The sequence below is a fragment of the Artemia franciscana genome, chromosome 1 (assembly GCF_032884065.1).
Source record: "Artemia franciscana chromosome 1, ASM3288406v1, whole genome shotgun sequence".
Classification (NCBI taxonomy): domain Eukaryota; kingdom Metazoa; phylum Arthropoda; class Branchiopoda; order Anostraca; family Artemiidae; genus Artemia; species Artemia franciscana.
Genome location: NC_088863.1, coordinates 64,863,592 through 64,888,443, shown reverse-complemented (window position 1 = coordinate 64,888,443; position 24,852 = coordinate 64,863,592). Strand labels below are relative to the sequence as shown.

General features: G+C 32.5%; 1 protein-coding gene across 1 annotated transcript in view; it reads left to right on the top strand.

Annotated features, from left to right (window-relative positions):
* LOC136032899 (uncharacterized) overlaps window positions 1–23,057 on the top strand; it is a 52,119-nt gene extending 29,062 nt beyond the window's left edge. The window contains exons 2-4 of the mRNA XM_065713336.1: window positions 1,772–1,911; window positions 17,760–17,945; window positions 22,634–23,057. Of these exons, the coding sequence (XP_065569408.1) occupies window positions 1,782–1,911; window positions 17,760–17,945; window positions 22,634–22,974 (657 nt within the window). The 5' untranslated portion in view covers window positions 1,772–1,781 and the 3' untranslated portion in view covers window positions 22,975–23,057. The remainder of the gene's footprint in view (window positions 1–1,771; window positions 1,912–17,759; window positions 17,946–22,633) is intronic.
* The last annotated feature ends 1,795 nt before the right edge of the window (window positions 23,058–24,852 follow it).

The following is a 24,852-nucleotide window of genomic DNA, read 5'->3' as shown; positions in this document are numbered from 1 at the left end:
AATTTCGTTTGGTATACAAAGACTATAAGCCAAAACATTGCACTATACGAGGCCCAACACATTAGAGATTTCGCATTCTTTGATATAGCAATCTTGCTCTTTCATTTTAAATTAGTGATTTCAGTCTGATTCTTGATTCATTTTCATTTAGAGCATAAAAATACTGCTCAGCAAAATCTAATCAGTTTGTCTTCAATAGTTTTTTGTTCTATGAATGGAATTACTGAGCAGTTAAAATCATAAAAGGAGTATTTTCTATAATAAATGAACGATAAGCTGCTAAGACAAGTGAAATTAGCAAGAAAAAAAGTAGCAGGCAAAATGCACAAGAGCTTTAGTTTTTGATATAAGACTACGCTCAAAATGACCAATTTTAAACTACATATCATTCTCGTCTTAAGAGAACGTACAAGACGGGGAAGACACCTAGAAATGGCTATTGTCAACTTTATACAAGTGAAAGATTTTACAGTCATAAACTCGTTAATTCATTGCATTAACAGCTAAAATAAACAGTTTTGTAATGACGAATTGGTTCTATATAGCAATAATACCAATTTATACTCCATTATTTCCTTCCAAATTTGAAGAAAAAACTAGATCTACGTTGCATGGGCAACGTGAGGTTTTGCGAACACCTTTTTATGGCTTCGCCGAGTAAATTGTTTGGAGGTTAAAACTTTGTTTTTGTTTCCTCGCTTCGATCAAACGTTGAAGTTGTTAATCTGATCGCTGAATATGATTGCGGCTTTTCAGCCGATTATTACTTACAAGTCCCCAGCAAGTCGTACCACTGGAACGAATTTGGTCTTACCATCAAATACACCGAAACAAATAGCAGGTACACCAACGAGCAAAATTTGCAAACCCTTCATTGCCAAAGATGGTTATAAGCTAAAGGCCAACTGTTGCTTAAGACTCCCCTATAGCCTATGTCTCAGAATTGGTATCGGCCTACTTTAGGTTTCAGCGTGTACCTTACTACTGAAGTTGTCAACCCCTTTAAACTTTCAAACTGGTATATTTCATGAAGAAATTTGTCTACCAAAAAACGGATGACATATACTTTGATCAGCTCATCAAGAGCTTTCGACTCATGTTGAAAACAAATTCTATCATTCTTAGGCCGTTGGCCAAGTTTCTAATGTCATCACTTAGATAAGAGCAAAGGATAAACTCTGATTTCCTTAGCAATGAGAGAACTATTAAAGTTTGAGATGCACATCTGATACCATTTCTTTATTGGCCTTTTTTGGTTTCAGTGTGTACCATACTACTGAAGTTTTCAACCCCTTTGAACTTTCAAACTGATATACTTCATGAAGGAATTCTTATTACCAAAAAATGGATGAGTTACACTTTAATCAGCTCATCAAGAGCTATCGATTGCTGTCGAAAAAAAAAATCTATCTGTCTTAGTTCAAAAGTTGACTTTTTTGCCGTAGGCCAAGTTTCTAACGTCATCACTTAGAAAAGGGCAAAGGATAAACATCTGATACAATTTCTGTATCACAGTCCAAAGTACAAGAAAACGAATGATTAGCTCGGCTGAAATCACGAACAGAAATAGGTAAAAACAATAGATTTTTTCTACGAAGCTTTCCAATATGCAAAGTCATATTCATCAATCTGGTCCAAGGTCCACACTTTCAATATTAAAGTTTTTATCACTTTCTAGGAATAAGCTAAAATCGGAGTGCTAGAAAAAAAGTGTTGTTCTCGTAACACAATTATTTCTATTGAGCCACTGTTTGGGTATTTATTTTTGTAGGTAGGACTCAATGGCTCTTGCAGGATTAGATTACCAGTCAACCTATAAAACCAGTCGTTTTGAAGTGCCAACAAACCGAAAGATACCTAGGGATGTCATCGAAATTAGAAGGAGGACGATCGAACGCCTAGTAAAACGAAGTAAGATTGAATTCAGAATATTACAAATGCTAAGCCATTGAGTTACGCAATGTTTATTTTATATTAATTTCAGTGTGAAATTGTTTTATCAAAAACAAAGGTAGAAGGTCTATGTATATGCTATGAGAATTTATCATTACTAAGCTAAATATATCTTATAAAACGAGTATTAATGTCACACACACACACATATATATATATATATATATATATATATATATATATATATATATATATATATGGCGCGTAACTAATATGGCGCGTAACGACTTACGCGCGCGGGGGGATTGGGGGGGGGGGGGGGTTGGCACGGAGCGCCCCCACCAACTAGGTGTTGGGGTGGCGCGAAGCGCCACCCCAACAGCTAGTATGTATATACATATATCTATATATATGTATATATATAGTACATATATATATATATATATATATATATATATATATATATACTAGCTGTTGGGGTGGCGCTTCGCGCCACCCCAACACCTAGTTGGTGGGGGCGCTCCGCGGCCCCCCCAATCCCCCCGCGCGCGTAAGTCGTTACGCGCCATATTAGTTACGCGCCATTGTAGTTGTGTCCCCTATGTCCCACCTGTGAATATAGATATATATATATGTATATATATATATATATATATATATATATATATATATATATATATATATATATATATATATATATATATATATATATATATATATATATATATATATATATATATATATATATATATATATATATATATACATATATTTAACTACGTAAGTAGTTTTTAACTACTTTTTTTTACTACGTAAAACTTGCGAATATACAACATTCTTTGCTGTCCCATTGTCTGTGCATATAAACAGATTGTCAGGTTTACCGACTCTTGAACATACAACATATAATGGTCCATGGGAAAAAAATCCGTATTCAGATCTATACCTCATGATTCTAATGATTGCCCGTGAGCTTTGTTGATGGTGATTGCTAATCGACCATTCCCTGTGTCGCCATCGTCATTTATATATCCCCTGTGCCCCCCGGCGTCCCCTTTTTAGTTTTGTCCCTGTGTCCCGGTCGTCATTTATATTCCCTGTGTCCCGGTCGTCATTTGTTTCCCGGTGTCCCAGTCTGTAATTTCTCTTTGAGTGTCCCGGGTGTCATTTATATTCCTTGTGTTTCGGTGTCCCGGTCGTCATTCATATCCCCCTGTGCCCCCCGGCGTCCCCGTTGTAGTTGTGTCCCTGTGTCCCGGTCGTCATTTATATTCCCTGTGTCCCGGTCGTCATTTGTATCCCGGTGTCCCAGTCTGTATATACATTCATTTTATAGTTTTGTTTTTCTCCTTTATTTTTTTCCTTTTTTATTTTTTTTTCTTTTTTAGTTTATTTAGATTTTTAGATTTTTTAGTTTTTTTTATTAGTTTTTAGTTTTTTTTTCTTTTTAGTTTTTTTGTAGTTTTTACCTTTTTTTTAGTTTTTTTAGTTTTTTTTTACTTATGTCCTGGTCTTCATTTATACTCCCTGTGTCCCGGTCGTCATTTGTGTCCCGGTGCTTTGTTGATTGCTAATCGAACATTCCTTTTGTCCCGGTCGCTTTCTCTTTGAGTGTGGTCATTTATATTTTCTATGTGCCGGTGTCCCGGTCGTCATTTGTGTCCCGATTTCCCGGTCTGTAATTTCGTCAGTTGAAAACATGACTTCAGTCGACACACAAACATGACGTCACCCGACAGACAGACCCACACACACATTTTTTAGGTTTTTTAGTTTTTTTTGAAGTTTTTATCTTTTTATTTTTATTATTTTTATTTATATTTTTTTAGTTCTCTTTTTCTCCTTTATTTTTCAGTTTTTTTCCTTTTTTTAGTTTTTTTTCTTTTTTAGTTCTTTTAGTTTTGACCTTTTTAGTTTTTTTTTAGTTTTTTAGTTTTTTAGCTTTTTTTAGTTTTTTTTTTATTAGTTTTTAGTTCATTTTATGGTTTTTCCTTTTTTAGTTTTTTTTTAGTTTTTTACCTTTTTTTAGTTTTTTTTTTAATTTTTAAGCTTTTTTAGATTTTTTTATTGTTAGTTTTTTTTTGTAGTTTTTACCTTCTTTAGATTTTTGCTTCTTTTATATTAATGCTAAAGCCAAAGTTCGAACCTGGAACCTCTTGAACCTAGAACCTGGAACATAACGCCTTATCAACTCAGCTACATCGGCTTGAATACATTCGTTTTTGAATTGGTATATGATGAAATAATTCAGACGTCATATTATATGATGAAATAAAATTTTTAGTTTTTTTTCCTTTTTTTCTTTTTAGTTTTTTTATTGGTTTTTACCTTTTTTTTAGCTTTTTTAGTTTTTTTTTCGTTTTTTCTTTTTAATGTTTTTTGTAGTTTTTATCTTTTTATTTTTTTTTATTTTTATTCATACTTTTTTAGTTTCCTTTTTCTCTTTTATTTTTCAGTTTTTCCTTTTTTTAGTTTTTTCTTTTTTAGTTTTTTTTTTTTAGTTTTTTACCTTTTTTTAGTTTTTTAGTTTTTTGGCTTTTTTAGTTTTGTTATTAGTTTTTAGTTTTTTTGTAGTTTTTGCCTTTTTTTTAGTTTTTTCAGTTTTTTTTTTAGTTTTTAGTTTTTTACCTTTTTTTTAGTTTTTTTTTAGTTTTTTAGCTTTTTTAGTTTTTTTCTTTTTAGTTTTTTTTTTGTAGTTTTTACTTTTTTAGTTTTTTTCTTCTTTTGTATTAGTGTGAAATAATTCAGACGTCATATACGGACAACCACGACGTCACTCGACAGACAGACAAACAGACATAACCCACAAACAACTTATTTATATATATATAGAAGATATCTATATTTATCACTAATGTAGGAAAACAGTCTTCCTTTTCTCCTTCTGTCCCTTTTTTTTAATGTGTGTTGTGCTGTTGCATTGGTGATTTCTCTTTTCATTTTATATATATATATATATATATATATATATATATATATATATATATATATATATATATATATATATATATATATATATATATATATATATATATATATATCTATCTATCTATATATATATATCTATCTATCTATATATCTATATATATAAAAATAAGTTGTCTGTCTGTGGATGTGTGGATGGATGTGTCAGGTGACGTCACCTGAAAAAACTGGATCAGGTGACGTCAAAACTGAAAAAACTAAAAAAAGGCAAAAACTACAAAAAAAACTAAAAACTAATAAAAAAAATAAAAAAGCTAAAAAACTAAAAAAACTATAAAGGTAAAAACCAATAAAAAACTAAAAAAAAAAACTGAAAAAACTAAAAAAAGGCAAAAACTACAAAAAAAAACTAAAAACTAATAAAAAAAGTAAAAAAGCTAAAAAACTAAAAAAACTAAAAAAACTAAAAAAGGTAAAAAACTAAAAAAAATAAAAAATAAAAAAAAACTAAAAAAAAGGAAAAAACTGAAAAATAAGCTAAAATAAAGGTAAAAACCAATAAAAAACTAAAAAAAAAAAGGAAAAAACTAATAAATGACGACACTCAAAGAGAAAGCGACCAGGACAAAAGGAATGTTCGATTAGCAATCAACAAAGCACCGGGACACAGGGAGTATAAATGACGACCAGGACATAAGTAAAAAAAAAACTATCTATATATATAAAAATAAGTTGTCTGTGGATCTGTGGATCGTGGATCAGGTGACGTCACCTGAAAAAACTGGATCAGGTGACGTCAAAACTGAAAAAACTAAAAAAAGGCAAAAACTACAAAAAAAACTAAAAACTAATAAAAAAAATAAAAAAGCTAAAAAACTAAAAAAACTAAAAAAAGGCAAAAACTACAAAAAAAACTAAAAACTAATAAAAAAGCTAAAAAACTAAAAAAACTAAAAAAAAGGCAAAAACTACAAAAAAACTAAAAACTAATAAAAAAAATAAAAAAGCTAAAAAACTAAAAAAACTAAAAAAACTAAAAAAAGGTAAAAAACTAAAAAAACTAAAAACTAAAAAAAACTAAAAAAGGTAAAAACTAAAAGAACTAAAAAAGAAAAAAATAAATGACGACACTCGAAGAGAAAGCGACCAGGACAAAAGGAATGTTCGATTAGCAATCAACAAAGCACCGGGACACAGGGAGTATAAATGACGACCAGGACACAAGTAAAAAAAAATTAACAAAACTAAAAAGAAGGTAAAAACTACAAAAAAACTAAAAAGAAAAAAAAACTAAAAACTAATAAAAAAACTAAAAAATCTAAAAATCTAAATAAACTAAAAAAGAAAAAAAAAGGAAAAAAATAAAGGAGAAAAACAAAACTAAAAAACGAATGTATATACAGACCGGTACACCGGGATACAAATGACGACCGGGACACAGGGAATATAAATGACGACCGGGACACAGGGACACAACTACAACGGGGACACCGGGGGAAACAGGGGGATATAAATGACGACCGGGACAAAAAAACTAAAAAGAAAAAAAAACTAAAAACTAATAAAAAAACTAAAAAATCTAAAAATCTAAATAAGCTAAAAAAGAAAAAAAAAGGAAAAAAATAAAGGAGAAAAAATAAACTAAAAAACGAATGTATATACAGACCGGGACACCGGGATACAAATGACGACCGGGACACAGGGAATATAAATGACGACCGGGACACAGGGACACAACTACAACGGGGACACCGGGGGAAACAGGGGGATGTAAATGACGACCGGGACACCGGGACAGGGAATGGTCGATTAGCAATCACCATCAACAAAGCTCAAGGGCAATCATTAGAATCATGAGGTATAGATCTGAATACAGATTGTTTTCCCATGGACCATTATATGTTGCATGTTCAAGAGTCGGTAAACCTGACAATCTATTTATATGCAAAGACAATGGGACAGCAAAGAATGTTGTATATTCGCAAGTTTTACGTAGTTAAAACCATATATATATATCTATCTATATTCACAGGTGGGACATAGGGACACAACTACAATGGCGCGTAACTATTATGGCGCGTAACGACTTACGCGCGCGGGGGGGCTTGGGGGGGGCGCGAAGCGCCCCCACCAACTAGGTGTTGGGGTGGCGCGAAGCGCCACCCCAACAGCTAGTATATATATAAAAATAAGTTGTCTGTCTGTCTGTGGATGTGTGGATCAGGTGACGTCACCTGAAAAAACTGGATCAGGTGACGTCAAAACTGAAAAAACTAAAAAAAGGCAAAAACTACAAAAAAAACTAAAAACTAATAAAAAAAACTAAAAAAGCTAAAAAACTAAAAAAACTAAAAAAAGGCAAAAACTACAAAAAAAACTAAAAACTAATAAAAAAGCTAAAAAACTAAAAAAACTAAAAAAAGGCAAAAACTACAAAAAAAACTAAAAACTAATAAAAAAAATAAAAAAGCTAAAAAACTAAAAAAACTAAAAAAACTAAAAAAACTAAAAAAAGGTAAAAAACTAAAAAAACAAAAAAAACTAAAAACTAAAAAAAACTAAAAAAAAAGGAAAAAACTGAAAAATAAGCTAAAATAAAGGTAAAAACCAATAAAAAACTAAAAAAAAAAACTGAAAAAACTAAAAAAAGGCAAAAACTACAAAAAAAAACTAAAAACTAATAAAAGAAAGTAAAAAAGCTAAAAAACTAAAAAAACTAAAAAAACTAAAAAAAGGTAAAAAACTAAAAAAAATAAAAAATAAAAAAAAACTAAAAAAAGGAAAAAACTGAAAAATAAGCTAAAATAAAGGTAAAAACCAATAAAAAACTAAAAAGAAAAAAAGGAAAAAACTAAAAAAAATTTCATCTAAAAAACTAAAAAAGGTAAAAACTAAAAGAACTAAAAAAGAAAAAAATAAATGACGACACTCAAAGAGAAAGCGACCAGGACAAAAGGAATGTTCGATTAGCAATCAACAAAGCACCGGGACACAGGGAGTATAAATGACGACCAGGACATAAGTAAAAAAAAAAAAGGAAAAAACTAAAAACAAGCTAGTATATATATATATATATATATATCGAGTGACGTCATGTTTGTGTGTCGACTGACGTCATGTTTTCGACTGACGAAATTACAGACCGGGACATCGGGACACAAATGACGACCGGGACACCGGCACATCTATATCTATATATATAAAAATAAGTTGTCTGTGTGTGGATCTGTGGATGGATCAGGTGACGTCATGTTTCGGCTGACGTCATGAAATTAGTTGCCATCATGTTTGTTATGACGATGCTTAGTATATTGTAAAACACATTAATTTGGTTAATAATATACCATTTAAAACACCAAAATGAACATGCTGGAGTAGTCACTCGGTGAGAGAGGGTGTCAGAACGGAGAATGAAGGTCCCAGGTTCAAATCCTGGTTAGGCTAAAAAAGGTAAAAAACTAAAAACTAAACAAAAAACTGAAAAAACTAAAAAAAGGCAAAAACTACAAAAAAACTAAAACTAAACTAAAAAAAAATAAAAAAGCTAAAAAACTAAAAAAAACTAAAAAAAAGGTAAAAAATAAAAAAACTAAAAACTAAAAAAAAAACTAAAAAAAAGAAAAAACTGAAAAATAGAAGAGAAAAAGAAAACTAATAAAATTAAGAATAAAAATAAAAAAAAAATAAAAAAGATAAAAACTAAAAAAAAGTAAAAAGAAAAAACGAAAAAAACTAAAAAAGCTAAAAAAAAAAGGTAAAAACCAATAAAAAACTAAAAAGAAAAAAAAGAAAAAAACTAAAAAAAAATTTCATCTAAAAAACTAAAAAAAACTAAAAAAAGGTAAGAACTAAAAAAGAAAAAAATAAATGACGACACTCAAAGAGAAAGCGACCGGGACAAAAGGAATGTTCGATTAGCAATCAACAAAGCACCGGGACACAGGGAGTATAAATGACGACCAGGACATAAGTAAAAAAAAACTAAAAAAACTAAAAAGAAGGTAAAAACTACGAAAAAACTAAAAAGAAAAAAAACAAAAACTAATAAAAAAACTAAAAATCTAAAAATCTAAATAAACTAAAAAAGAAAAAAAATTAAAAAGGAAAAAAATAAAGGAGAAAAACAAAACTAAAAAACGAATGTATATACAGACCGGGACACCGGGATACAAATGACGACCGGGACACAGGGAATATAAATGACCATACATAAGCCATAATGACCAGGACATAAGTAAAAAATATAAATGACGACCGGGACACAGGGACACAACTACAACGGGGACGCCGGGGGGCACAGGGGGATATAAATGACGATCAGGACACCGGGACAGGGAATGGTCGATTAGCAATCACCATCAACAAAGCTCAAGGGCAATCATTAGAATCATGAGGTATAGATCTGAATACGGATTGTTTTCCCATGGACCATTATATGTTGCATGTTCAAGAGTCGGTAAACCTGACAATCTATTTATATGCACAGACAATGGGACAGCAAAGAATGTTGTATATTCGCAAGTTTTACGTAGTTAAAAACATATATATAATATATCTATCTATATTCACAGGTGGGACATAGGGACACAACTACAATGGCGCGTAACTAATATGGCGCGTAACGACTTACGCGCGCGGGGGGGCTTGGGGGGGGGGTTGCGCGAAGCGCCCCTACCAACTAGGTGTTGGGGTGGCGCGAAGCGCCACCCCAACAGCTAGTATATATATAAAAATAAGTTGTCTGTCTGTGTGTGTCTGTGTGTCTGTCGAGTGACGTCATGTTTGTGTGTCGACTGAGGTCATGTTTTCAACTGACGAAATTACAGACCGAGACATCGGGACACAAATGACGACCGGGAAACCGGCACATAGGGAATATAAATGACGACCAGGACACTCAAAGAGAAAGCGACCGGGACACAAGGAATGTTCGAATAGCAATCACCATCAACAAAGCACCGGGACACAAATGACGACCGGGACACAGGGAGTATAAATGAGGACCAGGACATAAGTAAAAAAAAAAATGAAAAATAAAAAAGAAAAACAAAACTAAAAAAAATAAAACTAAATAAAACTAAAAAGAAAAAAAGGGGAAAAATACAAAAATTTATTTCATCATATACCATTTCAAAAACGAATGTATATACAGACTGGGACACCGGGATAAAAATGACGACCGGGACACAGGGAATATAAATGACGACCGGGACACAGGGACACAACTACAACGGGGACGCCGGGGGCACAGGGGGATATATAAATGACGACGGGGACACAGGGAATGTTCGATTAGCAATCACCATCAAGAAAGCTCAAGGGCAATCATTAGAATCATGAGGTATAACTAAAAAAAAACAAAAAAAGGTAAAAAACTAAAAAATAAAAAAGATCAATTCAAAAACTAATGTATATACAGACCGGGACACCGGGACACAAATGACGACCGGGACACTGGGACACAAGGAATATAAATGACGCCCGGGACACTCAAAGAGAAATCACAGACTGGGACACCGGGATACAAATGACGACCAGGACATAGGGAATATAAATGACGACCGGGACACAGGGACACAACTACAACGGGGACGCCGGGGGGCACAGGGGGATATATAAATGACGACGGCGACACAGGGAATGTTTGATTAGCAATCACCATCAACAAAGCTCAAGGGCAATCATTAGAATCATGAGGTATAGATCTGAATACGGATTGTTTTCCCATGGACCATTATATGTTGCATGTTCAAGAGTCGGTAAACCTGACAATCTATTTATATGCACAGACAATGGGACAGCAAAGAATGTTGTATATTTGCAAGTTTTACGTAGTTAAAAACATATATATATATAATATATATATATATATAAATATATATATATATATATATATATATATATATATATATATATATATATATATATATATATATATATATATATATATATATCTATATTCACAGGTGGGACATAGGGACACAACTACAATGGCGCGTAACTAATATGGCACGTAACGACTTACGCGCGCGGGGGGGATTGGGGGGCGTGAAGCGCCCCCACCAATTAGGTGTTGGGGTGGCGCAAAGGGCCATCCCAACAGCTAGTATATATATATATATATATATATATATATATATATATATATATATATATATATATATATATATATATATATATATATATATATATATATATATATATAACTGGACTTAGTTGTTAGAAATTGGAATTGAAACAACAAACAAACATTTTGAAAAACTTCAAGAATGTTTACGATTAGGGTTCCTTGTAGACAGAAAGAATACCGAAGCAGTTGATAGATAGATAGATAGATAGGTGTATTTCAAAAACCCATGGGCCATATACACACAAAAATATAAATAAATAAATAACAAACAAGCAAGGAAATTAACAACAGTACGAACACGCACAAAAAACAGAATTCAACGAAAAAAGTGCCTAATCTAACTAAAAAAAAATTAGTCATATAAAACTTTTTCTTCTTATTAAGGATTCATCTATATATACTCCCACTCGAAATATTGTGGTTGGGTTACTATTTTGTAGAATACCCGGAAGCATCGAATTAATCCCATGCAAATAAATTTCCCGTAAATCCAAGAGCACTGGGCATTTCCGGAGAAAATGATCCAAGTCTTCCTCATCATCTTTACAAAGGGGACATGCATACCGCCTATCAGGACCAACTATCATTTTATTTTTGTCGAACGTTTTTTGCCTGTTCTGGATTGGAAGACAATTCGCCCTAAGCTGAATCCAACGACGTAGAATCATAGCCGGTAAATTAAATTTAAAATAAACTTCCTCTCCAAAACTAGGTTTTGCCTGATTATAATGTTGTAGGGTTGTAGAATCTAAAACCAGCCCTTGCCAATGCTGAATTTCCTGACTCTCTAATATATATCGTACTGATATGTTTCTATTTGAATTAACTGGAAATTTTGATTTACATCCACCAGTATAACCAAAGTCCACTGAACATAAAAATACCAAAGTGAATTAATAGTGGAAAAATGTCACAGCCTCGAAATAGGGATATATCTATATATATACTAGCTGTTGGGGTGGCGCTTCGCGCCACCCCAACACCTAGTTGGTGGGGGCGCTTCGCGCCCCCCCCAAGCCCCCCCCGCGCGCGTAAGTCGTTACGCGCCATAATAGTTACGCGCCATTGTAGTTGTGTCCCTATGTCCCACCTGTGAATATAGAAATATATATATATATATATGGTTTTAACTACGTAAAACTTGCGAATATACAACATTCTTTGCTGTCCCATTGTCTTTGCATATAAATAGATTGTCAGGTTATCCTCCTGTTTCCCCCGGTGTCCCCGTTGTAGTTGTGTCCCTGTGTCCCGGTCGTCATTTATATTCCCTGTGTCCCGGGTCCCGGTCATCATTTGTATCCCGGTGTCCCGGTCTGTATATACATTCGTTTTTTAGTTTTGTTTTTCTCCTTTATTTTTTTCCTTTTTTTTTCTTTTTTAGCTTATTTAGATTTTTAGATTTTTTAGTTTTTTTTATTAGTTTTTAGTTTTTATTTCTTTTTAGTTTTTTTGTCCCGGTCGTCATTTATATCCCCCTGTTTCCCCCGGTGTCCCCGTTGTAGTTGTGTCCCTGTGTCCCGGTCGTTATTTATTTCTTAGTTTTTTACCTTTTTTTAGTTTTTTTAGTTTTTTAGCTTTTTTATTTTTTTTATTAGTTTTTAGTTTTTTTGTAGTTTTTGCCTTTTTTTTAGTTTTTTTAGTTTTTTAGCTTTTTTATTAGTTTTTAGTTTTTTTTGTAGTTTTTGCCTTTTTTTAGTTTTTTTAGTTTTTTAGCTTTTTTATTTTTTTTATTAGTTTTTAGTTTTTTTTGTAGTTTTTGCCTTTTTTTAGTTTTTTCAGTTTTGACGTCACCTGATCCAGTTTTTTCAGGTGACGTCACCTGATCCACGATCCACAGATCCACAGACAACTTATTTTTATATATATAGATAGTTTTTTTTTTTTACTTATGTCCTGGTCGTCATTTATACTCCCTGTGTCCCGGTGCTTTGTTGATTGCTAATCGAACATTCCTTTTGTCCTGGTCGCTTTCTCTTTGATTGTCGTCATTTATTAGTTTTTTCCTTTTTTTTTTAGTTTTTTATTGGTTTTTACCTTTATTCTAGCTTATTTTTCAGTTTTTTCCTTTTTTTTAGTTTTTTTTTATTTTTTATTTTTTTTAGTTTTTTACATTTTTTTAGTTTTTTTAGTTTTTTTAGTTTTTTAGCTTTTTTACTTTTCTTATTAGTTTTTAGTTTTTTTTTGTAGTTTTTGCCTTTTTTTAGTTTTTTCAGTTTTTTTTTTAGTTTTTTATTGGTTTTTACCTTTATAGTTTTTTTAGTTTTTTAGCTTTTTTATTTTTTTTATTAGTTTTTAGTTTTTTTTGTAGTTTTTGCCTTTTTTTAGTTTTTTCAGTTTTGACGTCACCTAATCCAGTTTTTTCAGGTGACGTCACCTGACACATCCATCCACACATCCACAGACAGACAGACAACTTATTTTTATATATATAGATATATATATATATATATATATATATATATATATTATATATATATATATATATATATATATCTATATATATAAAAATAAGTTGTCTGTGTGTGTGTGTGTCTGTCGAGTAACGTCATGTTTGTGTGTCGACTGACGTCATGTTTTTGACTGACGAAATTACAGACCGGGACATCGGGACACAAATGACGACCGGGACACCGGCACATCTATATATATAAAAATAAGTTGTCCGTCTGTGTGTCTGTCTGTCAGGTGACGTCATGTTTCTGTGTTGACTGACGTCATGTTTTCGACTGACGAAATTACAGACTGGGACATCGGCACACAAATGACGACCGGGACACCGGCACATAGGGAATATAAATGACGCGGGACACTCAAAGAGAAAGCGACCGGGACACAAGGAATGTTCGATTAGCAATCACCATCAACAAAGTACCGCGACACAAATGACGACCGGGACACAAGGAGTATAAATGACGACCAGGACATAAGTAAAAAAAAGCTAACAAAAACTAAAAAAAAGGTAAAAACTACAAAAAAAAAACTAAAAAGAAAAAACCTAAAAACTAATAAAAAAACTAAAAAAACTAAAAAAGAAAAAAAATAAAAAAAGGAAAAAATTAAAAATAAAGGAAAAAAACAAAACTAAAAAAAATAAACATAAAAAAAAATAAAAAGAAAAAATAAAAAAAAAATAAAAAAAACTAAAAAAAAAAGTAAAAACCAAAAAAAAACTAAAAAGAAAAAAAGAGGAAAATTACAAAAATTTATTTCATCGTATACCATTTCAAAAACGAATGTATAGCCTATACAGACCGGGACACCGGGATACAAATGACGACCGGGACACAGGGAATATAAATGACGACCGGGACACAGGGACACAACTACAACGGGGACGCCCGGGGGCGTTTTTCAATAAAAACGGTTTGATTTATATTTAATGAGATTAGGATACATTTTTGACCTGTAATTCCATATCAGATGTACTGAGGAGCTGAGTCTTTGTCTAGGTGGGGGAAGGGTAGATTCCTAAAAAAGTATATTTTAATAGACTAACTGATTAGTCTCCATGAGGCTAACGATAAAGATTGAAAGAAGAAGGAGGGACAAGGAATTAACTTTAAAATGTTACTCTGTACAGCTAAAATGTTACATCCATACCTAACAGCACAGAGGTGGAAAAGGCAAGCCAGGCCATAATCAATCCCACCAGAAAATTTGTTTGGGGTGGCAAATACTGCTTGGTGCTTAATTTTCAGCAATTCTAAATGGTAATATTTTTTCTTTTTCTATTTGTATGAAGCTCTTCAATGTATTTAAAAAAAATGTATATACTGTATTTACCGATAAGAAAATACTATTGTAGAGGTTGCAAAGGCTTCAGTTATGTAGAAGATTGAAATGCTTACAGAGTTTCAATCCATAAGAATAATAATGCTATTTTTCATCCAACGAAATTCTTTAGCAGTAAGATTAACAAGGACTTTTTACCAAAATTGCGATTAATTGCCAATTTTTTAAGCATATCCAAATTTTATCCGAAATCGAAACTGCAAATTTAAACGTAGGAAGATACTAATCAAAGCTCAATTGTTGATTTACGCATTTTAAAAGCAATTAACCAGGGGTTTAAGGGACCGATACCTCAAATTACATCTTGGTTAGGCCCTTGTATGATTTGGAAAACAATCGGAAACTAAATAAAAAAGGAGCTTTTCAACTGAAAGCAAGTAACAGGTTTGAAAACTATTTGAACAGGTTATTCTTTATATGAAGGGGGCTGTCTCCTCCTCAGCTCCTCACTCTTTACCGTGAAGTTTGGCTTTTGTCCGAATTTTTAAGGAAATTTTGAAATGTGAAAAGAAAAGATTTTTCAAAGACCAAAGAATAATTTAAATTTTTCAAGTTTTAAAGTGCCTCCTTACTTTACTTGAAAAACTTTTTCTATTTGTTTAGTTACATTTCATAAAACTGTAAAATTCTATGAATACAGTACTTTTGGTAACGCAGAAAAAACACAATAACCACAACAATTTGCGGCAACAAACTGTAAGTAAGGAGTGATCCCGCTCAATATTCACTTTAATTTTAAGAAAATTAGCTTATTATGCCGATTCCATATATATATATGTTTTCTTAAGTTTACTCTTGCCCATTAAAAGCAACGAGCCTGAGAAATATTGTGTGACTTTGAAAAAAAAAAGTGGAAAGACCCACTAGAAGTCATAGGATTTTAATGAAAATCACACTGAGCGTCAAAATCATATTGAGCGTATCAAAGAACCTTACTATAGTGGTTTCAATCTCATATCTGCAAAAATGCAGAATTTTGTTGCTTTTGCCAAAAGAAAGACTACGGATGCGTGTTTTTTTTTTCCAGGGGTGATCGCATCGACCCAGTTGGCCTAAAACGTGGGAGCGGGCACAAAAACGAAATGAAAAGTTTAGTTCTCTTTTCAAATGAAAAAAATTGGAGCACCACTAGGCCCCATTCCACGCCACTTTTTTCCTAAAACCGTCTGATCAAAATTTTGAGATAGCTATTTTGTGCACAATAATAGAAAAACCAAATAACTATGATTTGGAGGTAAAATAACCCTCTAGAGCTCCCGGGAAAGATTTCTTTGTTATAAATTTTGTCCAACAAATAGTATTTGTTGTTGGGAAGTATGCGTGCATTTTAAGGGCTGGGAGGGGAGGACACATTTTCTGCTAGGAGGATTGTTCACGAGAAGCTTCCACGGGGTGAATTTTTCATTGGAAGTTTTACACCAGATGAATTTCCCAGGATTCCTATATTGAATACCTTTATATGTCTTGCTTTCACTTTACTGATTCAATTTTACGCTTGGAGATGTTAAGGGTAATTGTCTGGGGTAAATTTTCTCCAGGATTGAACTTTCCAGAGAATATTTCTAAGGGGAGGGAGATTTTCCCATGGATGTGAGGCCAGACATCTTGGTGATATTTAAGAAAACGATCAGAAATAAAATAAAAATAAAGTTTTTCTCAACTGAAAATAAAGAGCAACATTGAAACTTAACACGAAAGGAAATTATTACGTATATGAGGGGGGTTGCCCTCTCCTCATTATCTTGCTGTTTATGTTAAAATGTAATTTCATCCAAATTTTCTTAAAACAACTTCTAAAACACAAAGTTTGTTTGGTTAGTCAATAGTTAATTTTTTCATTTTTTTTAAAAACTGTAGCGTGAAGAGTGCGGTTTTCAGGAGGGAGCAAACCCCTCGTTTACATAATGATTTTGGTTTGTTTTAAGTTTTAATGTTGCGTCATACTTTCAGTCGAAAAACTTGTTTTTTACTTTGTGAAGCCTAAAAACAAAAATTCTATAGATAAGAAAAAAATGCTTCATAACTGTAAACAATTTAATCTTTTGAAAGTGACAACTAGATAAATACAATCACTCCCAGGAAAGAAATAAATGATAATAAAACCCAAAACAACAAATCTTTCAGGGGAAAATACAGAAAATATCAGCTCATGGGTGTTCAAAAATTGACGGCATATTGATTAATAAATATTCCCTTATAAAGTTTTTTTCATTGTGTTTTGTATGATTATATGAACTTTCCTGTGTACTAATAACTGCACTAATTAAAACTTAACAAAAATTTGTCTCGGATCACCATAAGAAACTGATTCTTTGATTTAATGTTATCAATAGTTAGGATCTTATACTTTCGTTAATGACAAGGACCTTTAATTACTTATCATTCATTACTAGGAAGAATTTGATTTTTTTTTGTTACTCCAATCAAATCATATAAAATAAATGTTTAAGTAAAACTGGAAAGGTGTCGCTCAGTCACAAATTATACCTTATATTTATCTTACTAAGGATAAAATCGATTGGCAGGCAGCCAACAACGGGGAAATACACATTTCTTCCATGGTTTTCTCTATTCTGCACACTTTTCTTTGGTTTCCTTATGATTACTTTATAGTCCCAAATTTCCTGAAGGGCTTGCCCCCTTCCCCACCACTGGCATCCAAGCTCAGCACTTTTATACGACTATGACAGTTATTGTTATATTAAACAACAACACTGGTTTAACCGTAAGAAAAAAGAAAAATGAAAGAACTTCCGATGATATTGATGAATTTGACGATTTTTTTTCTTCTAGATCTTTTTTTGTATGATTATAAAGCTCTTAATATATTTTAAAGATAAGAAGTTGTACAAGCGCGGAGGGTCGAATGTCTAGGATACAGAAACGGGGCAGGTAAGTATTAATAGAAAACGGCCCTGACGCCAATAAGTGACAACAAAGACTATTTATGTTCTATCAAGAGTATCGAACAATTTTCCTTTTTTAACGTTATAAGCCTAAAGATTATATATTTCAGAAGACTGGAAAACAATTTTGCAGTTTTACGATGAGGGCCACTTTGATGAAGGCCTAAGCTGGATTTCCCCTTCCATTGCTATGATAGACTTTATTGCAGAGGCATTAAGACAGTTTGGTTTAACAAAAATCTCAAGCATTGGCTGTGGGGGTGGTTTGCTGGAATGGATGATTACGACTATTGCTGGTGAGTCGTTTAAGAATAACTTAACGTTAGTATCTCTTAAGCATTGTTTATTATTTGCAGATTATTTTGAATTGGTTAATTTTGAAGGTCCTTTTTAAGGAAGTTTTCTGCTCAAAATCATTGACTAAATGACTAAAATGTAAAACTATTCTTAGAAAAGATTGCAATTGAAATAACATTAAAGGATTGCAAGACAGCCGGTCAACCAATCCAGCTAGCAGTATTAGAAGTAATAAAAGTAGCTTTAGTATTAGTTTTGGGGACTCTGAAAATATGAATGTTATACTCTCAGTCGCTCATTAGATATTGCTAACACGCTCTTTGGAAGAAATACAGGTATGTAGTGTGTTTTAATTTAGTTGAGCATACTCCCCAACATATCCTTAAAGTTTCACCTTAACACCCTTAGCTATTCCACAGGTATTACATATTCGCCCTTTTAACAAAATTAATTAGTTAAAAATAACCCTCAGCACCTTTTGAGGTAAAATATATAATGTTCTTTGAAACATCTGAAGTTTTATCTAAAAGTCCCCTGGAAGTTTCACCTTAATGTCTACATTTTCCAGGATTATTATCGATACGCCCTTTCAGCAGCACTAATCAACTAGGAACCCCCCTCTACTTTCAATGAAAGCTTCAGTTTAAATGCCCTCAGCCGTCCGTGAGACTACACAAATACGCTTCTGTAACGAACATGGATGGGTATAGTGTTCTATTTTGTGTATTTTATGTGCAAAAGTGGTGGAAAGTCTGTATTTCCAGAGCTAGTAATAAAGTTGAGATAGATCGGAGAGATATTGAACTCGTACTTTTGGTCCCTCATTTCACAAGTGGAACTGAAAGACCAGTGAAAGGCCTGGTTTTTGGATGTGGTCTTTCAACATACAATGCCATTTGACTAAGGTGTTCCAAAGTATTTTATGTAATTGAATTTTTTTTTTTTTTTTTACTTTGAATATTGCTGTTTGAATCTTACTTTACTTAATCCTTGTGCTGAGATGGTGCTGAGTGTCGTCAGCCTTCTCCATGATAGGCATTGCTTCTGAGTCAGAGGCGAGGGCCTCTGCATCAGAATGTAAAATTCCAACCTGGTCTATAAGCCTTGAAGAGTCCAAGATGAAGTATCAGCAGGCAGTCACAAAAAATGTCTAAACGACCGAAGTGTCTGCTGGGTGGCCTGGTGTGACAAGGGTGACTGTTTGAATCAATAGCTGAAATATTTTGCCCATTGGGATTGGCCCCTACACCCTTCTCATTTTTGCACAGTCGGGGCTATTCCGGACACATCAGTGCCTACTGACTTTAGTAATACAAAAAGTTCATCTTGCTTCAGAAAATTCCACAAATTCACGCTAGAATGCAAAGTGTTTTTCTACCCTGTTTATAAAAGCCAAGTATATTAATTGAAAATAAGGCTTGTAGAAGAAATGGCGGAAATCAATCGAAACGGCCCTTTCTTCCATATTATGTGCTATCGGGATGTATACAAAGATAATTTTCAGGGGGAAAGGGATTTCTGGGCTGGGAGTGAGGTAACGTGGGAAGATTTTTCCATAAGGGAATTTTTTTGTGGGGGAGGGTGTTTTTAAAGGGGGAGCTGGATTTCCCGGCACAATTTAGAAAACGATCATAAATTAAATTTAAAGAAAATAATCTTTTTCAGCTGAAAGTAAGGTGCAAGATCAAACCTTAAAACCAACAGGAATCATTACGAATATGAGGAGGATTGCCCCCTCATCAATAGCTTGTTCTTTACGCCAAAGCTTTTTCTTAGAACTTTTAAAAGACGCTTAAACGCAAAACCCGACCCCCCCCCAAAAAAAAAGAAAATTATGCTAAACTTGTTGGAGCTATCTCCCGGCACTCAATGGTCAAAACCCACCCCGTGCTCCCCCCTAAAAAATATTAATGCCATTTTATTCCCAGACCTATGGGAACAAATCCTTGGCCATCCATGGTTTGAGCTCCCATTCCCCAAAAACTATTAAATACAATCTATTCCAAAAGTTATAAAAGCTGACCTTTGGCAAAGATTGGCTTGATCCCCCTAAAAAATTAACAATATTTTACTCAAAAACTTAAAGAATCTGACCCTAGGACCTCCATAGCCTGCCCAAACCCATAAAATTTTTAACGATATTTTATTCTGGAGTTAATAGGAGCTGACCCCTCACTCTCCATGGCCAATACTCACCCCTCCGAAAAAATTCCGAAATTTTACTCCAGATCTTATGGGAAGTGATCCCTAGCTTTCCATGGCCCAACCGACGGCCCAACTTTGGAAAATTGCTAGATTATGACAAAATTCACTCTTTTTTCATTTGTTATTTTATTTTAATACGGATAAATGCATATGAGGTAAGGGGGGAATTCTTCAGGGGTCTGTCTGGGTTTTTTTCAGGGGGGGATTAGTTTGGAAGATTTTTAAAGGGGTCAGAATTTGACGCAGGGGGTGGCAAGAATTTTCTGGGGGAGTCTTGTTGGGGGAATACGCCAAGCGCCATGAGATATTTTGGAAGATTTTGTATTGAACATTGGTATTGAACGTGTGGCTTGAACATTCTTAGAAAGAACTAATAAAGTTAAAATGAATATTTGATATAAGATAATATTAAATGCTAAAACTTCATCAGTTAAAGATTTTATTATTCTCTCAGCCATAATTAAAAGAAGGATAAAATAGCTATTTCGCACTAAATGTTAAATTAAATTTCGGGGATATGCAAATAAATGCAATAATGGTCAAATCCCAGTGAGCATCTCCCATCTTAGTCACAAATGAAAGAATTTGAAAACCGAAGTTGAAACACCTCTGTTATGTTTATTGTATCTCTTTTCTTGTTTCATTCAATAACAGGAAATAATTCAATTTAGTCCAGTTTTCACCTGCAAAATTTTTCGATCATGGGTACGTTCCAAAAGACTAAGGGCATTGAACTTTAGTGTAATGTAAGGGTATGAACTTTTTATACAATGTATCTCTTCACTGGAATACTATCGTGTCCTTTTAAATATCTGAATATATGGAAAAAAACTATTCATGAATTATGAGTTTCGAAAAACTTGAAACCATAGCAATAAAAAACGAACAGAAATTAATAAAAAAAAAACTTTCCAAGTAAGAAGTATTTCAAGGAAAATTACAATAGTTTAAATTCAAAACAACCAAACAATACTATTAAAGAATAAATAGAACCTAAAATGAACAGGAATAAAATAATCAATCATAGCAAACAAACATACAATAGGTGCTAATATAAACGAATAAATACACCTTAACAGTAGTAAACTTAAATTGAATATGCAAATCATGCTTGAAAACAAGAAAAATCATCTTTAATCGAACATGCATATTATGCTTAAAAAAAAATCACTCAAAAGAAGAATTTGGACACTGCCTCCTTCCCTATTTGTAAAAGCCTAAAACCTACTGAGTCATTGGTGCCTTATCAAAAATATATTACGTTACAAATATTTTCTCATGTACTTATTACAACACTCATAATAAAAACAAAAATTACAATGGAATTAAATTTCGTGACTGATAAGCTTTCAACTATTTATATCGTTATATACCAGATATTGCCTATTCAGTTTATTTTTTATTGTTTCTTTCCAAGAATATTCAAGAAAAACATCATTTCACTTCAAACAAGAGTTTAGTTATTCCTCCATTCCCTAAGAGTAGAAGTTCAAAGCCAATTGCGTCATTGGCGCTTCACTGAAAGCTGCTTGGATTGCAAATACTTTTTTTGCCAGTTTTGCATAAATGAAAAAAAAATTACAGTAAAATAAAACTTGAACTAATGACGTTTCAACGACTAATATTACTATATATCAAGTATTCTGTATGATTCTATTAGTTTTTTCCAAGACTTTTCAAGACAAACAAATTTTGGAGTTAAGTGCCAATGACGCAGAAGGTCTTAGACTTTCAAAATCCGGGAAGGAAGTAGTATCCATAATCTTCTTTGTAGTGATGTTTCTTCGTTTTAAATTTGATTTGCATGTTTACTTTGATTTTGACTCGTTATAAGATTTATTTATTCATCTATTTTAGTACCTTTTGTACTGTTGTACATTGGTTTGCTATAATACCTTATTGAATTTCTTTTCGTTTTGGGTTTTGTTTATTCTGTAGTTGTAATTTATGGTCGTTTTGAGTTTGAACTTGCTTAATTTTTTATTTCTTCTGATCTTAGGTTTAATATAGCCTTAACTTTTCTTTGAATACCTTTGTTTTCAAAATTCTTTTTTTAATTAATTTTAAAAAAGAGTTTGGAGTCATATTAAATCTGCGACAAAAAGATATAAAGTTCTATAATAATTGAAACGTAAAATCTAGTCTTGCGAGGGTTAACCTCATTTCGTTTTATTTTTGGTTATATTTAATAAATCTGTCACAGATAGATTTTGAAAGATTTTGCAAATATAAAACAAATACAATTTTACAACATTATCTTTTCGTAAAGAATAGTTGATTTATGATTGATTAATTGATTGAAAAGAGAAATTTAGATAAATAGAGCAAATAAGAAGGTTTAGTGCAGAGTTTATCTCTTTTATTTATCATTCTTTAATCATATTCAACCTTATTTCAACTTGTACGCATTTAAGGTTAGACAATTGAACCAGATTATTTTAATCTTGATTAATCCTACAAAATATAAATCTTCTGTTTTTAGGCATTGAAATAAGTGGTTATGAAGTAGATGAGCCATGGTGGACTAGTGAATATTCACCTCCCCGTTTTATTAAAACAAATTTTGTTGTAAATGAACTACCAGCTATTCCTGAAGACCATGCAATTATGTTTTGCTACTTCAATAGCGAAAAGATATTCGAGAAGTATATTGGAGCTTATGAAGGCCCATGCTTAATTATCATTGGTCCAGCAGGAATTCCAGGAAGATATTCAGAGCCTGAGCCACTCCAACTTCAAGATCATCCTGATTGGAAACTCGACTCATGGCACAACATTCGAGATGACGACGATGTGGTTGCAATATATAAACGAAGAAATTAATAAACTGACCTAAAGATGTGTCTACAAACTCAATTTTAATACCTAATCATGCTTTTCTAAATAGAAACTAATTTTCAATACAATATTTTTGGTTTAATTTATGCCTTCAAAATGTGCAGCAACTTCAAGACGATCTACTATAAACAAATAAGACATTTCTAGACATTACAACAATTAAACAGCAACAATAATTCTAGTAAATAAAAATATTTCTAGTAAATAACAAAGGAAACGCAAGTACCATCCAATCATAAGAAATAGAGGGGATTTAACCTGGGGCAACAGGTAATAATCCCAATGTCCTTGTGACATTATTTAAACTCCTTAACAAATATACAATGTATTTCCAGCTCCTTGTCCCTATTACCAGCCATTAAAGGGTTTGTCTTTCTTCCAAGCAACTATGTGGAACACCTTGAAGATAAGACGTTAAATTCGTATTTTTCTATTCAACCTTATGAGGGATCCTACATTAAATCATGTCATATCGATTTTGAATCACGAGGCCTATGAATTCATGGGCATTTTAGATCGGCTTGAAAAACAGGATAAAACTTGCAGTTTACTCAATTAACTGAAAATGTTATTAAAGTAACAGTCTAAGAGATCTTGTCTATAGTGATAAAGTAAATTTTATACACTATAGAAATTCCACATTAATTGACACATCTATACGTTATTTCTATTCATCTCGGATAAACTGAAATAAATTTTGAAAGTTGACCTGATGACAGCACCTTCAGCATTTGCTCAAAATTTTATATCCAAGACATTTAGATTTTATTTGAGGGATTTTGTTCGAAAAGGTTACTGAATCCATTTGTTAACGATGGAATTGTTTATTGATTCAAAGAAATTCACTTAAAATCAAAAACGTCTTATTAAGTTGTTTTATTAAAAACCATCAATATGGTTTATCTTTCCAGTGCTCCAAAATTTACCGTAACAACAACAAAAAGCACGAAAAAGGTAATTTTATCCATTTTACACGTTTCTCGACAAAAGAATTTTGTCATATGCTACGTGACCACGAACGTTAATATATTAGTAATCTCCATCAAATAGATCCAGATGCCAAGCTAGTTTTCTTTTCAACGGTAAATAGCTGATTTTCAGGGATAACGGTGGTACACCTTGTTATTACTTTTATCTTCGTCGGCGTGCCAATAGAAAATGCCAATTTTTCTTATTAAGAAGGAGGTTTGAATCTCTTCAAAACGCCTTGGATGATTTATCAATCAAATTAAACCAAAAAAATCGTCTTTTAACCCTTTTGATCACGAATTTTATTGGAGAAGAATGAAATTGCGTAACTACTGTTTCTAAGGCTTTTGACATACTGAGAAGATATTGAATTTTTTTTCAAAACTTTGACATCTATTGGTGCATCTGATCTTGAATTTACTTGTCTGAAGACTAAATAACACCGTTTATGTATTCAAATATAATATCTACAATTTTTTTTGTGAAATCAAGTTTACCGAATAAGCTCTTATTGCGTTCTTATCTCAATTAAATTTGTTTGTATCTATTTCACATTTTTATTTGCGAAATTTTGAAAAGCCCTTTTTGGCTTCTTTCAGGCAGAGCCAGTCTTTGTATTGGGTGCAGCTCGAGTAGGTTTTCATGACTCATGGCTATTTCTTCACCTGTTTTAAAGTTAATTTTTTCGGGCAATGAGTCACTTTCTATTGCAGAGCGTGATTCTTAGAATTTTACCCTCCTTTTCCTTGTTGTCAGTTGAGGGGACAAACAGTGGCCTCCTTCTTCTCTTTGGCGTCCCCTCTTTGCTCATAATCTGAGATTCAGGCACTTTTCTACGGAAATCAGGCAAATCCATAGTAGTTAATGAACTTATCGGCCTTTTTGAATTTGATA